General features: G+C 35.9%; 2 protein-coding genes across 6 annotated transcripts; both read right to left on the bottom strand.

Annotated features, from left to right (window-relative positions):
* Positions 1-756: 756 nt before the first annotated feature.
* On the bottom strand, positions 757-4,030 carry LOC140780544 (COBRA-like protein 1). Its single transcript, XM_073126172.1, has 6 exons — positions 3,693-4,030; positions 2,906-2,985; positions 2,203-2,659; positions 1,749-1,908; positions 1,372-1,649; positions 757-1,218 (listed from the first exon to the last, which is right to left on the bottom strand). Exons 1-6 carry the CDS (start codon positions 3,811-3,813, stop codon positions 926-928), a joined length of 1,389 nt encoding a protein of 462 aa, XP_072982273.1. The 5' UTR covers positions 3,814-4,030; the 3' UTR covers positions 757-925.
* A 1,280-nt stretch (positions 4,031-5,310) lies between these two features.
* On the bottom strand, positions 5,311-10,652 carry LOC140791294 (probable 6-phosphogluconolactonase 2). Of its 5 annotated transcripts, XM_073141809.1 has the most exons (7): positions 10,511-10,652; positions 10,308-10,433; positions 10,016-10,191; positions 9,477-9,529; positions 7,636-7,864; positions 7,347-7,482; positions 5,311-6,098 (listed from the first exon to the last, which is right to left on the bottom strand). In XM_073141809.1, the coding sequence occupies exons 5-7, from the start codon at positions 7,806-7,808 to the stop codon at positions 5,577-5,579; spliced, it is 831 nt and encodes a 276-aa protein (XP_072997910.1). In that variant the 5' UTR covers positions 7,809-7,864; positions 9,477-9,529; positions 10,016-10,191; positions 10,308-10,433; positions 10,511-10,652; the 3' UTR covers positions 5,311-5,576. The 5 variants fall into 5 exon arrangements, with proteins under 5 accessions (XP_072997910.1, XP_072997892.1, XP_072997901.1 ...); XM_073141791.1 differs by lacking the exon at positions 9,477-9,529 and having other exon boundaries at positions 10,016-10,203; XM_073141800.1 differs by lacking the exon at positions 9,477-9,529.
* Between the last annotated feature and the right edge of the window lie 4,604 nt (positions 10,653-15,256).

Raw genomic sequence — 15,256 nt, 5'->3', positions numbered from 1 at the left:
TGTTGGAAAGAAATATTGAAATTAGATTTGGTTCCAACTTAAGGAGGAGTATTAAAAAGAAATATTAAAATCAAAAAAGAAATATCAAAATAAAATTTTATTACTATTATTATTGATTTGGTTAATTTGTTTATTATTTACTTTCCTTGTATATATCAGCTCTATACGAAAGATTATTGTAATCTCCTCCTATTTATATACTTGATTCATCTCAATAAAATACACAATTTTCTCATTCTAATCTTTTTACATGGTATCAGAGCTAAAACCCTAGCAACTAAGTTTTATTGCGGTCATATTCTAATCTATTGAAATATTCATTACCCTCAATGACTGAAGATAATCATTCTTCTTCCCAAGGTGTTGTTCTACCAAATCTGATTTCAATATTTCTTTCCAACATATCGATTTACTACATCTATAAATTGCTGTGGAAATTCGCCATTGCAAGTAGAGAAGTTCATATCGCTCCATTAATGCTTAGTTGTGACAAATGATGGTGCGAGGGCTTAAAAGTTAATCACATCATAGTGGAGAATAGTTGCAGTAACTACATAATGTCAATTACACCGACAAGTACTTAATCACTGTTTCTTGTGCAGCGCTTGTCATATAATGCTAATAGCATGCAGTTAATCTGAAATTGTTGCATCGTGCCACAGAAAACCACAAAAATTATCTAGCACCGATTTCCTCTGAAGTCCAATACATCATATCCTATTGCATGTGAATTGATGTCAACAACCAAACAAATCATAAATGGAAACGCATAAAGTGAACTATATTGTAATAGTAAACATCTGAGAAGTGGAGTGAAAACATTACTGTACAACACAATGCAATCTGGTGGAACTGAGTGCAACACACCTGATTATGTTTTTCTAAATAACTCAATTTTGAAGGAAAAAAAAGTTGCCGTACTTTACTAAACATAAATGAGCAAGAATGTTAAAGCTGTCCAGAAAGCAATAATTTGGAGGATTAAGGGGCCCATTAACCGAGGGCTAGCATTTGGTAGCCATGGATATGCATCTGGAGGAGGCATGGCACAGTTATCACCGTTGAAGTACACGCGCCTCGGGAAGGCCCATCCTTTCTGGAAACTGAAGGTTAATGGGTCCTTCTTGAATAAGAGTTCTGATTGTACATTTCCATATGGTCCAGCTTCCATAAGTAAGTCATTGTAGAACTTAGTACCCCAGAGCATTGCAGTATCATCTGCAGCAAAACAAAGTTGCACGAAATTGAGAACCATGTCTTTTTTTCTGTTTAGTAGTTAAAGGAATAGAGGTATTCACTCAAAAGAAAAAAGAAGGAAGCAGAAAATGTCATGAGAGAGAGAGAGAGAGAGAGATGGTTGAGATAACTCACTTATAGTTCCATAAGGGGTCAACGACTTGTAGTTGAAGCTAAAAATCCGAGTAAGATTGTCAAAATTAGGGTGTTGGACGACTAAGTTCCACTGTGTGTAATTCATCCTGTAGTTAAAATTTGTTATTGTGATTTTCACCCGCCAATACTCTTTGTAATTGAGCTTAATATGCCAATGCACTCTAATTGGGCACATATGAGATGTGCACTGGACTAGAGGTGTGAAGGTGCTCTTGCCAGGACCATTGATAGCAGAAGCTAAATAAGGTGAATCACCCCTGTGATAGTACAGTGTACCATAATAAGCCACTAAATAAACGAAGAAAAAAAAAATCAAATCAAATGACAGAGAGAATTCGATTAGGAATAGAACTCACTCGACACAGCTTCCTGGTTGAGTAATATTATTTTGGCAGCCACAGGTGCATTTTGGGCAATTAACTATTGTGTCATTGTAGAAAGACGAAAGCGAGACACAACATGTAGGACTCGTCTGAGAAAGAAACTGGGAATATGTACATGTAACATTCCATGTCACTGCAGAAACAAAAGAAGTTTTGTCACCGAAAGAGAAAACAGAGTTTGCTGATATGATGAATCAACATTAATCAATTTGACTACCAGAATCACATTTCATGATAGTACTTCTATGCAGAAATCCCTGTAATTAAATACTAAATATTATCTATGCCTTTCAAACTGCAAAAACACTTTACAAAGTACTTGATCTTGTTTTGTGAAGTAAATGGTAAATTTCTTGGATGCAGGGGAAAGGGGCTCTTAGGGTCTAGAATTTGAAAATGAAAAAAGAAAATTCAGTCAGTAACTTACTAAGGGCTTGAGTTGTTCTCCTTCCATCTTGCGAGACAAATTTGCTGGGTTTGACAACCTTTGCAATTCCACATGTATACCCTGGTCCTGGAGCTTTAAGGGTGAAGTTTTTTGGCACACGCACGGTCTTGTTGGTAGTCCCTGCTTGACCCACACTGAGCTGGAATGAACTTGCGGCATTCGCTGGATCTTGAACCCATGAACTAATAACTCCCCCTTTGCAGCAATTCGCTATTTGCATGTTATATGGAGTTCCTGGGAGTAGATCAACAATTGTAGGATCCCTCTTACAGCAGTGTGGGATGTTTCCTTTAAATTTCGAGCAATCGCCTTGCTCTGTAGCCTGTCCTCCAACCATGGACCAGATGACCTCCTTCTTTGCCCATTTCCATCCTAGAATCCACCCTGGCGCTTGGATGTGTCGATATTGTTGGTAATTGTACATTGTCACAACCGCCTGAAAAAGGAAAAAATTATTCACCAATCAAACGAGATTTTCCTTGCTGAATCAGAATCAATCTAATAGTGGATGATCAATTTTGCATAATACTCGATTCAGAAAGTAAAAGAAAGAAAACATAGCAGTCGTGATGGTTTTCAATTGAATCAGATAAACCCAGACATGTCCAAAGATTCAATAGTATGAATATCCCATGATTTGAAGATCTGGCATCTCTTTCAAGCTCCAGGATTGAATACTTACCACATAACCATCTGGAGTCCACTGCATAATATCCCATTTGATTGTTATGTTTCCATTTGGATCAAGTGAATCATATGCTTCTGCACAAACAAAAGATAAAATTTCAACAAGTATAATATACATACATCGAATACCAACACGAGAATACTAAGACGCATTCTTTTTAAGACATATCACTCCAAATCTTAAATTATTTCAAATCAAAATCCCTTACTTTCCCGTGATCCTGAAATTAGAGATTTAATTTGACCAAAATGTTTTCAACTTGGAAAAGAAAGAAGTTTCAGAGTATTATTTTTCAGTGACACCTCAAATTGACACATTTTTATCAGATTATGGTGAAAGGTTTCTCTGAATTAATTGATTATCTATTTCAGTATCCGGAAGCACATAATCTTGAAGAAACTGGACGAAATAATTATGAATACCCAATGTTCATCTCTTGAAATGTTAATAGAATAAATAAGCAATCGTTCTTTCCCCCAATTAATAAAGCAATCTCCAATGATAAACTTAAAAACCATCATTGCAAAGAAATGTTCATTCTGAACTCAACAAACGATGTATCAGCGAAATTCTATTTTGCAAAGGATCTTTTTAAGAAAAAAAAAACTTTCTGATGTGCAATAAAAATCACTTCTTTCCAAATCATTCAAACTTTTGAAACCCCAAAGATAAATGTCCTTCAAAACCCACACCAAAAAAATAATCCAATCAAACGATGCATTCCGCAAAACACCAACTCCTCAAAATCAAAATTTTCATAAGAACAGGAAATAACTCTGACCTGCTGCTGGAGTCAGAGAGCAAAAGACCAGAAACAATCCAAAGGAAATGGCCAAAGGTGCGAGCTTTACGGTCGATCTTCTCATGGCGGAGGATGAGAAGCTTGGCAAAATTCCCAGCATTGATTTCCACTGCAGCAGTACGAAGAGGAGGAAGAAATACACAACTTACTCTTCTCCTTTTGCGTGAGAGAGAGAGAGAGAGAGAGAGAGAGGGGTGATCTGGAAATAAGACTTTGGGGAGTTATATACGCTGCGATATGAATCCATGGGTGGTTTCTAGAACTAGAGGCGCACACTAAAGGCTCACAAATTTCCTAACTTTTGCTGGAATTTTATTAATCTTCGTGCAATCTATGAGGCTACCTGATAGCTAGAATCCAAGGACAGGACCGAGCCAATAGTCAATAGACAATAGTAATATAATAGTAAAGTAGAATACCGCTGTCACTTCTTTATACTATTTTCATAGAGGGAGAATGTCTATTTGCCATGCTTTGCAATCTTTGTGCTACTTTAGCACCAAAAAAACAAACAAACGAGAAAAAAATAGAAGGGTAGAAGGGGGGGGGGGGGGGTAGTTTTTGCATTTACGGCCCTCAAATTTCTTTATTTTACATCCGTACATACAAATCAAGTAACAAGACAAAAAGTTTTGTTCTTTTCGGCCAAATCACTTAAGATTGCGATTGCAATCTCTCAACTCACAACTGTTCGAAGTACAAATCTTGGGATGGCATCCACCAATTCTAGCTTCCCTACCAGCCGACGCAATTTTAATTAATTAACCTTAGCCCCCCAAAAAATTATTATATTTATATCATCAACATCATTATTATTTGTTCGGAAATGGAACGCTCGAGTTCTTCTGGACCTTCTCTTTGTCTCATTCATTTTTAAAACACAAATAAAGTTTTCTTCTAATCCATCTCTTTCATTAGGTAGGTCCCCAGTGGCTATCAATTAGATTACTTCCATGATTAAGTCAAAATCTAATAAAGTTATAAAGGATTTCTTGGTTTTCTTTGGTTTTAATTATTATATAGCATCATGGTGACCACTCCTAATTTTATTCCACATCAATTAAATGCAGCAATTTGAATTTCCTAAAAATAAGCTCAAAACTTAGGATGCCAAGTATATAATTTTGTCCATACGTATGGTGCTTCGTGACTACCAGCAAGGATACAGCTAAGTTGTACAAACGTCAGCCTTCCTTCTTGACTCTGCCAAGGAGGTTACGAGTATATTAAATTTTTAGAGGGGTTCTTTTTGCAAATAACCACCCTCCCTTTTATATTCGCAAACCTGACTGTTTCTTATAGGGCTATAAGAAAAAATATTTTGATAAGAATGTAGACGTAGGTGGTTTAGTATTGAATACTTAAATTCCTTTTCTATTGGGTTAGTAATAATATTTTACCTATATTCAAAGATTACAAGTTATGAAATGAACAATATAAGGACCTACCTGAACATTTGACATGGAGGAGTTAACGTGATCTGCAGGAAGATATAGGATATAAACCAACTCAAATTACACGTGCCAGATGAATCTGTCACCCTGATGAGCTTACTGGTTCTAACAGAGACTGCAAAAGTTCTTGATCCTAATAATACCTCAGTTTATGCCGCGAAAGTGATGAAGATTATCATATTTAGAAATGTATTAGCATATGTCCTGAATTCTCTACACAAAAGAAATAACTCCCTTTGAATCCACTCTTTGACTCTGGACTGCAAAAATGAAGGTCCTGAAGCCTTGCCAAATATGACTGTTATATTCTTGCATTGATTCCCTCTGTCACACAGGGAAAGGCAAAAGAGACATCTCAAATTAAGCCCATCAATCTACATACAACCCTGATTTATCGCAAACGGATGCTTTACAGTAAGTGCTCAGCATGTCCATGGCCATCATCAATGGTGCCAAGAGCCGAGGCAGCTGGGTTATCCAAGAACCACACCAACTTTCCATCGGTCGGCTGTACCATTCGAGCAGGTAAAGATGCAGAGGCATCGGCGACTTCACTGCTGTCGGCGATAGCAAGACGGACCGCCATTGCTTTGTCTTCACCTGTTACTGTTATGGCAACATTAGATGCAGAGTTGATCACAGGCAGCGTGAAGGTAATCCTCTCAGGTGGCGGCTTCGGCGAGTCAGTGATGTAAGTAACCCACTCTTCTTTCAACTCCAGTGCTGGATGGTTGGGGAATAGAGAGGCCACATGGCCATCAGGGCCCATGCTGAGGAGAATGAGATCAAACTTGGGGCAGTCGTTACTCTCTGAGACACCTACAGTTCGGATCTTCACTAGTTGGCGGATAGCAAATTCATACTCTCCTGCTGCATCCTCCACCGTGACATTATCATTGATGGAGCACACATGACTATTAAGAATAGATACCTGGAACAATTAACATCCAGAATTATTCAGGGTAAGTAGTAAAAATAGATGCCACTAACGATAATCTACTAGATACAGATAGAGTTGCCAGGCTTAGGCACGTGTGTTTCATAAAAGCACCAACATATTTGGCCTTCTGATTAAACATGTGTTTCATAAAAGCACCAACATATTTGGCCTTCTGATTAAACAATGAGATTACGGCACCAGAATATGCTGCCATAAAGGGATACATAATCATAGTGTTATCCCAGTGGGAATCAACAACTAAATAATCAGTGTTACTTAGCAATCATTATTGCTAAATATAAGTAAATCTCTGGAATATTCTGTAACTTCCACTGAATGCTGCCATTTTACAATAACAGGAGAAGCTAGGAGCCTAGGACAAGCTGGAACTCTGTTCATCTGTTGAAAATACTAGATTTATAACCATTAGAAATGTTCAAACATATGTATCCAACTAACAATTAGAGAAAACAGATAAAATGATAAATAAGGATGTCATGAAAATATTGCGATATTCTATAGCCCCTTAGACCTTAAGTTCATTAGGACTTTATTGGGTTGTCAAAGATCAACGACGACAAATCTTATGGGTCAAAGGGTACTTCTCCATGGATGTAAAAGCAGAGATAGGGAGCAAAGCAGGATTCTAGGTCACTTCAGCTTGAGAGAACTCGAGAATATCTATGTCTAGCTTCATATGAGGCGAATGCATGACAGCAAGCTCAAGAATTCTACAGGGAAAACAACAGAGAAATAAGAAAAGAAATTTCTCTGGATACAAGTAATTCAGTATAGCAAAATCAAGACTAAGATTAGCAGAATGTTAGTGGTCACAACTACTTGAAACTAGTTGCATGATACATGTATCCTCTACAATCTTTACATTACATATCCCACTCTTTGTCGGTCCTCCCCACTCTTGGAACCTTCAATTTAAAGCACTAGTATCTATCAGATGTATCGAAGCCATTTAAACAATAATCATGTGATTTATTCCCAAACAAAACAATAGCAACTACCTTTCACAAGTGTTGGTCTATAAGTGTGAAAGTTCTAAGAAGCGGATAATTATAAAGACAACAGATTTACAATCTCACTAATTTTTCATTTTCTTTTACTTAATTGGATATCTGAAGTCTCTCACAGAACAATGATCCATAACAATGCAATAGTGATAATAGATATATGCCTAAACTTACATTGACTACCAAGGAAAGCAAATGTTCTATGCTTATATACCTTGGAAAGAAATCCATCCTTTGTTAGTTTGTAGTTACTTTCCACATGATTCTTTGCCACAGCACGCTCATCAGCCCAGAAGATATACCATTTTGTCCAATCCACTGTCTTGTTGTAAGGAGCTTCACAGAGTTTCCTGGATAGAAAAATAAGTTGAACTTGAAATCCTGATGTATTGGATCATAACGAGAAATTGCAGTCTGAAGAACAGGTCATGAGAATTTATGTATGAGCGCATGGAATGTTATAGACGAGTTAATAGATTAAAGTTTACTATACAAAAGTTTACCCCAATAAACTGATAAGTGACCTTCCAGATAAAGCAATAGTAAAACATCCCCTATCCTTTACGGAAATCTCCGAGAGTTGTGAGATGTACTCAGCCAAGTCAGTTGCCAGTTCATCTGAACTTTCGAAAATTCTTAATTCACTTGTTTTCTTAGTCTCAGCAGAAGCAGCCATTCCTTTGCACCCCTGCTTTTGTCCTCAAGTCGTGCTATTGATCGTCTAAAATGCTCCTACATATGGAGAAGTAAAATCAATAAAAAAAGTCTGAAGCTTTCTGCAATAAAATTCTTCTTTCGAGGCTTCTTTGAAGAAACAATGAGCCATGATCTAAAATTAGAAATGTAGTTCTTTCCAATGGCAATAGTGTACTATATGGGCATCAATCTCTATAGTCTTAGATTCTAACATTACTGAAAAATAGAAAAGATGGTTAAGCATAAGCATACTCCCTTCACTAATTAAACATACAAGCAAGAAAGAAGCAGTTTTAATTAATGCATGATCATGTCCTGAACACTGGAACAACCAGAAAACATGATATTCTTTGTCAAGAAAGAAAAAGAAAAAAGAAATTTATCTGATATCATCTGACAATCTGGAAAGAGAAATAGTATGGAGAAGAGGAGAGGAGAATTTTTCCGAGAATGCTCAATAAAGATTTCCTTCACAAAGTGCATTTGAAAAATATAGCAAACAAGATGTGCCTCTGGCATTACTAACATGACAAAAAGATGCATAACCATAGACTCTCCCTTGGAAAGAATGAAAAGGGTGATTCAGAATGATTTAACTCATGTTAAAATGACAAGTAAACTCAATCGAAGAGAAACAAGGTAAAAGATGCATAATGATATATCTCCCTTGGAAAGAATGAAAAGAGTGATTCAGAATGATCTAACTCATGTTAAAATGACAAGTAAACCAGAAGATGAAGAGAACCTACAGCTACTGCACACACAGCTCAGCTTACTACGCTAATCTCGCAACAAAAGATTGTTGGGCTCGCATATTTTCAGGACTGATACTGTACAAGGCATATGCTGAATCAGTTATAGGACTAATCAGATTTAGCAAGACTAAGAGAAAGATTTACAAACTTAGGTGTCATCTTAATAAATTGTCACATGCACAAATTATAGCACTTTATTTTGCAGGAAAAGAAAAAAGAACTGCAATAATCACTAACAATCTGCAGATACTGGAGAAGATCAGAATGAGAAATACAGAAAGATTTGCGCTACATGTTAACAGTAAAAAAATAATATATCTTTCAGAAGGAAAAGCTATCAAAGAATCAACTTTAATCTTTAGCATGCAAAACAAATTGCAGATCACAAAGGAAATCTTCTCATCCGTGACTCTCTGCTAAAAAAAGAAAATAAAAGAAACTTGACAAACTTTTTAACAAAAAACCCAAAGCATAAAAGTTTGTATCAGCATGATTCTGCAGGAACATTTCAGAAGATGTTAAAAGAGACAATTCCACAACAGTGGATCAGATAGTCTTCTTTCTATGTAATATCCAATATCTACTCGGTTGTTCAAGGATAAAGTATCTTAAATTTACTGCAGAAAAAAAAAAATCGGAAAAAAAAAGCAAATCTAGACCAGCATACTGCAGAAAGGAAAAGGCAAATCTAATGTCAGCAACCAAAGCTTAAGATAGTTGCAGAACATATCAAAAATCATATTAAATGACTCTAATTCAGAATATTGTGCCAAGAAGAAGATTTAATAGTAGCCTAAGTGAAGCTTACCAACACAACTGTTCCAGGACAATGAAAAAAGAAGGGGAAAAAAGATTCTCTTTCTAAGGAGAAATAAAACTATCTCCGAACATACCTCATCACACAAAGCAAGCTAGCTGCAAAATTTATCTGAATCGTTCCTTAAACCTAAAAATATGAGGATTATAATTTCCAATATAATGATTTGGAATGCATGTTATGAACTTAGACAACTGAAGGAAGAGGAAAATAATAAGCATATTCCTACATCGAAATGGTTTAACATCCAATCTCAAAATCCAGGCAAACAAAAAGAAACCAGACTATCATAGTCCTGGAGCCGCATACCTATTTTTAGGTAGGAAAAAGGATAAAAAAGAACCAATTTGGAACAAAAGGAAAAACAAAGAAACAAAAGGTAACTTGTCAGTAAAAGCTCGACAGCCATCATTTTAGTTGGGACCAATTCAATGATTCCAAACTTTTTATTAAAGAACGCAAAAATTTATGAAAAGTTGAAAGCCATAAGTTCCTACATGCATAAAAGAAATGAAGTGCGAAAATGTGAAGAAGGTCACAGAAAGTCATTGATTTACAACAAAAGCTGTTACAATCGGGAGAAGAAGACAAAGATCAAATCCCATCTCATATTACCTTCGAATTCAAGAGAACAAAGCAAACCCAGATCCCAAAACAGTCTCATCTCCTCATAATGCCTTCAAATCCGAGCATACTCCAAAGATTTCCCATCCACGGCATAAGAAATCAAGAACCAGTTGGCAAAAACTTCAATTCCGGCAAAACAAAGCAGGCCCAGATCCCACTACCATCTGGGCTTGGCACTCCATTATAAAGAACGGAACCCAACAGAGGAAAAGAATAAAACGAAGGGATAAGAAGGAAGATAAAGGCAAGGAAACCCAAATTAAAATAAAGCAAAACTCACGAGGTTAGAGCCGATGGGCAGCAGCGAAGGCCGAGACGAGACCAAAACCAGAGGTGGGTGACATCACACGAGCTTAATCTAATCCAATCCCGAGCATTAAATTAATCTCCTTTGCGCATGCTCCAGCTGCACACACGTGCGCCTGCGATCCTTACCAGACCCAGAATAGAATAAACCGAAGAATAGAAACAAGAATAACAAACCTCTTATTCTCTCACTATTCCTCCTTCCATCTCTAGTCTCTCTCCAAGACTCCACCGTTCTTTTTCCCGTATACTTCCTCTCCAATGTTTCATATGTAGAGCCGCATCCGGACTGCAGACACTCTCTCTCTCCAGGAAGAGGAGAGGAGAGGAGAGAGAGATTGGAAAACGACAATGACACCTGTACAAATTGGATGGCGACAAGTGGGCTAATCGAACTGTTGTTCCCCAAAGCAATCCAAAAGTCCCACATTTTCCAAAGTGGGGAGTTGCATTGTCTTTAAGCCAAACACCAACCACCTCACCTTTTGCTTCTCTTTTCATATATTTCCTTTTATTCTGGTTAAATAATTGCCAAGAGATAAATAATTGCCATGCTTATCTCTTGCTCTTTTTCTGTTAATCAAACTTATCTCTTGCTCAGATAATACCAGTTTACACTAGTGGATAACACTTGCTTGTTTGCTGGATTTAAAAAAAAAATCAGAGATAGTGGATAAAAAGTTAATATACTGATTAATTTAGATAGGGTTGGTAAAAGTATTTTAAAACTTTAGGTGATGATTCATCCACTGTCAGATTATCGAATACCATAGTTTATGGTTTGATAGAGATTTATTATGCTCTGCCCCTTTTATTCCCCTGTTTCACATGCATAGATGGCAAACTAAAACTTTTATGTGGATATAGTTCGAGTTATTGTATACTTGGCTAAATTTATGATGATATGAGAGGGAGAAAATTTTGTCACGAACTACTACTGTCTATCCGGCCTTCATTTTGTCTTCAATGAACTAAAAAGATCTGGGCGTTTGAGAACAAGGCAGAGCACGAGAAGAGAAATGTGAAGCTCTCCTTTTAGTGTCTCTTTCTAGATCTATCTGAGTCATTGCTTTCCCTGCTTTTAATCAACAGCGATATGGACGAATATAACACCACAAATTGGAGTTGTGCAATTACGAAATAGATTGAATGTGGTGAAGATCTTAGGCTTGTCTAAAATTATATTGTTTCCCATCAGTAGTTAATAATAAAAAGAAATTCATTTTTCTTTCTTTCTTTCTTTCTTTTTTATGTAAAATAGATACTAAAAGTGAGAAGAGGAAGATGAATATAGAATTATTTTTGAATCACCGCAAAGAAAATTGTCATCCATTAAATAGCATTCATCTCATGAAAAGAAACACTTGCATGGCTCATGTCCTTAGTACATCTGTCCAGAATTGATCACCCAAAAGCTCTAAATTTCTTAAAATCAATACTTACTCTCATCCTTCTCCAAGCAATATGATTAGAAGCAAATTTAGAGGAAAGAGAATAACAATATATTCGAAAAACATTAGTCCTCCTGCTTATGTATGATTCAACTGTAGAAATTAGGTAGACTCTATCTCAACAACAGGCTAAAGAATGATGAAGAGAGAGAAGGACTAGTGACCATTGATTCAGATAGCAGCAGTGAAAACCTCGAGCGAATCCATTAATGTTGATCGGTACACTTGATGCCCTCACAAGGCCCACTTTGCCTGTTCTCTTGTTTTTGGTTGATGACCTGAACAATTTATGCAACACCTTGGCTACTATTATACTTTACTAACTTATAATATATATTCCAAGTATATTTCTCAAGACTAAAATAACTTATAAGATAACAAACTTAGAATAACTATGGCACTAACCATCAAGCTATCCATCTATTAATCCAATTGTTGGCTTCTTTAAATTCCCTTTCATATCTCCTGCTTAAAATTGCCACCTTTTCATCACATAGCCCACACTTTTCTGTTCCTATGTACCTTTGTGTCTTCATAACCCACTTAATTCCTGGTAAGGAATGTAACTATCTTGGTGTCATGTCACCCATCATTTTCTGGCTTCTCCTGCCTCCACCACTGAAATCAAAATCAGAATCCTATCAAGGGGAAACAAAGGAATCTCATCCTCCAATGCGCACTTTGTATAATTAGGAGAGTAAAAGAGGTTGGTATGGTGGTAGGCAGGCCAATAAAATCAATGCCCACATCATGCAAACATGAAGAGAGCTCCCATCTTGGGGCTCAACAATCAAATGTTACAAACTCAAGAGTGGGTGAGAGGGGCCCCAATGCCAATCCTTTTAATGAGAGGTAGCTTTACTTAACCTCTTTCCCTTTAAAAAGTCTAATGGTCATCACCTTTCATTCTTCATAAGAATGTATTCTCGGTAAGCAACCAAGTGGGTCTAACGAAAAGGCCAAGTAAAGGATATTAAACAACAAAATTACTATGGGCAATATCACTTGTGGGTGTAATATGTTATCTTGCAAAATATAGTTGTTATGATTAGGAAACTTTCAATAGTGATAATTCAAAGTCAGAATTAACAGAGGCATGAATACTAACAAGTTGCTCATTGATTCTGATTCCCATAATTGTGATGTTGATATTAAGAGAATAGCTTTTGTGGTGGATGCCACTGTTGCTAAGTGGAATGGCTATTCTTGGCATATGATACAAAAATTGAGATTTTTCATGTACTTGATAGAATAGAACAGATTTCACCTTTGTTTTTCATGTGGGAGAAGCTAACTTGCAGTAATCATCTTCACAAGAGTTATGTGTTTTAATTGCAAAAAGGGAAAAGCAAAAAGAAAAGAAAAAATTACATAGCCCTTTGTCACTGAATGCATCAATCCTAAAAGAAAAAAAGTTTCATATTGATTTCTTCTATGTAAATTATTCTCGTTAGACAAATAGTTCTCCTAATTATTCCTGTTCTCATGCCCTGCCTTTTTCTTCTATACTTTCTTCCATGATTGTTCATCTACATATTCTTTTCAGCAGATTTTTCAACCTCATGAATAATTTATTGTTCACATTTCGCTAATTTCCAGTTGTAGCCAGTTGGTCTCAAGTAATTTCACAGATTAACTGAGGAAAAAAAAAAGATCAGAAAGGAAAGCTATCAAGAAAGTAGAATTCTACGAATAGAAGGCTTCTTGTTTTATAAATCAAACACTTTTGATTTTGATTACTTGCTTCTGAAAAGGATATGGAGTTTATGGTAGGTAGGTTGTCAATGAACAAAAGTTTGTATGGTTTATGGAATCAACTTAATTCAACTAACTTCGAAAAAAATGACTATGACTTGTTTGTCGGAACCAAGAATTTCCAACATATGTAAATAAGGTTGAATAATTGACATCTTAATATATATAATTAGCCCCTATTTCTCAAAGAAGACAATGCACCTAATTAGTCCTAAAATGCCATATAATGAACATTCTCAGCATCATGGCAGAAGTACCATGGAGAAGTAATATCAAATGGATGCCATCTCTCTTTGCAAATCTTTTGATTAATTTCATATATATATATAAGGTATACCGAGAGCGAAACTAGGCAGCTAGCTTGTTTGCTAACTAAGAATGAGAAGAAGAAAGTCGGTCAGATTAAGCCCTAAAAAAATAAGGAACACCAATAGTACTCAAAACACATGCATTCTGATAATTTAAATATGAGTAATATTATGATTGTGAGGTTCTGATATGGAATTAGTTGATTAAAATTCCCCTTCCCATGTATTGGACCATAGAGCTTCAATCATGTCTATACTAGCAAACAACAGATGAATTGGTTGCCTACCAAAGTGATGGAACCTTATCAGGTCCATCTCACTATGATACGTAAAGATTCCAAGTAGTGCAACTTTTTCATCCATTATGCCATTATGTTTTCAGATTAGAATTGGGCTTCAAAGGATATGCTAAGAATATGTTGCAGAATCTGATTAGCTAACAATATATATTAAAACTTTATAATGTTTTACTTGGTTGAATTTTGTTAAGAATATCAATGAATTGGGTCAGCATAAGTGCTACAAGCCTAGAATAAATGATATCAAGCTCGGCTTACGTTCTTCATGGACATGGTAATGGAACTCTAAGCAAATTTCAGAATTTAAAAATGTAATTAAGTTCAGTCAATAAATATATGAAGACATAAGGAACAGTAGATGCAAAAATATATAACTAAACTTCTGTTATATATGTTAGCCATAGATATATGATGAGAAACAAAGCTTACATATAATTGACATTGGAAGGATGCTGCAAAAGCTAGCAACTCCACTTCCACCCTCTTTTGGGCCTTGAGCTTCAAATTATGGGCCTTGGGCCTTGTTATTTTCACCATTGGAAGCCTTATGTACTATATAAAAGATAAAAGAGTAATACAATGTCTAGATTACCATAATGACATAAATATATCTTCTAACATGACCATATATTCCTAATATAATTAGTCTTTCTCTGTTTTATGATACATCTTCTCCAGACTACCTCAAATGAATGGTACATGCAGAGAATTAGTTCAAAGTACATCAAAGATTTGACTCTAAATCAATGTGTCAAGTCTCATTAGTTTATTGATCCTAGTCAATTAAGTACTCTTGTCCTGGAAAAGAAAAACTAATGATGGAGACTGTATATGATATCAGACAATAGTCAGTTGTACAAGAACTCTACTAGTAGTTTCTACCAAAATATTCAAACCACAATAGTTGTCTGTTTCTCTCTGTTCATCTTCCTATTACAAAGGAGAATCTTATTTACTAATAGGTCAATTCTCTAATGATTAGGTTATAAGTAGTCATAGTGGACTTCCCAAAACTTCCTTGAAGTGTCCGGACACTACTTATCTTGGATTCACTCTCTTTGCACTTTCTTGGAAATCTCTAATTTTACCTAAAAAAGTTTCCTTCTGAAG

The sequence above is a fragment of the Typha latifolia genome, chromosome 1, assembly GCF_019914945.1.
Source record: "Typha latifolia isolate L0001 chromosome 1, TyphaL0001v2, whole genome shotgun sequence".
NCBI lineage: Eukaryota > Viridiplantae > Streptophyta > Magnoliopsida > Poales > Typhaceae > Typha > Typha latifolia.
This window is presented reverse-complemented; position numbering and strand designations above follow the sequence as displayed.

What these genes read in the sequence shown, in the direction of transcription:
- LOC140791294 (XM_073141791.1), bottom strand. Translation starts at nt 7,808, where the DNA reads ATGGCTGCTTCTGCTGAGACTAAGAAAACAAGTGAATTAAGAATTTTC. An exon ending in TCACTTATCAGTTTATTGGG is followed by an intron (nt 7,483 to 7,635) that starts GTAAACTTTTGT and finishes TTTTCTATCCAG; the next exon opens with GAAACTCTGTGAAGCTCCTT. An exon ending in AGGATGGATTTCTTTCCAAG is followed by an intron (nt 6,099 to 7,346) that starts GTATATAAGCAT and finishes TAATTGTTCCAG; the next exon opens with GTATCTATTCTTAATAGTCA.
- LOC140780544 (XM_073126172.1), bottom strand. Translation starts at nt 3,813, where the DNA reads ATGCTGGGAATTTTGCCAAGCTTCTCATCCTCCGCCATGAGAAGATCG. An exon ending in CTCTCTGACTCCAGCAGCAG is followed by an intron (nt 2,986 to 3,692) that starts GTCAGAGTTATT and finishes TTGTTTGTGCAG; the next exon opens with AAGCATATGATTCACTTGAT. An exon ending in CAACCAGGAAGCTGTGTCGA is followed by an intron (nt 1,650 to 1,748) that starts GTGAGTTCTATT and finishes GTACTATCACAG; the next exon opens with GGGTGATTCACCTTATTTAG.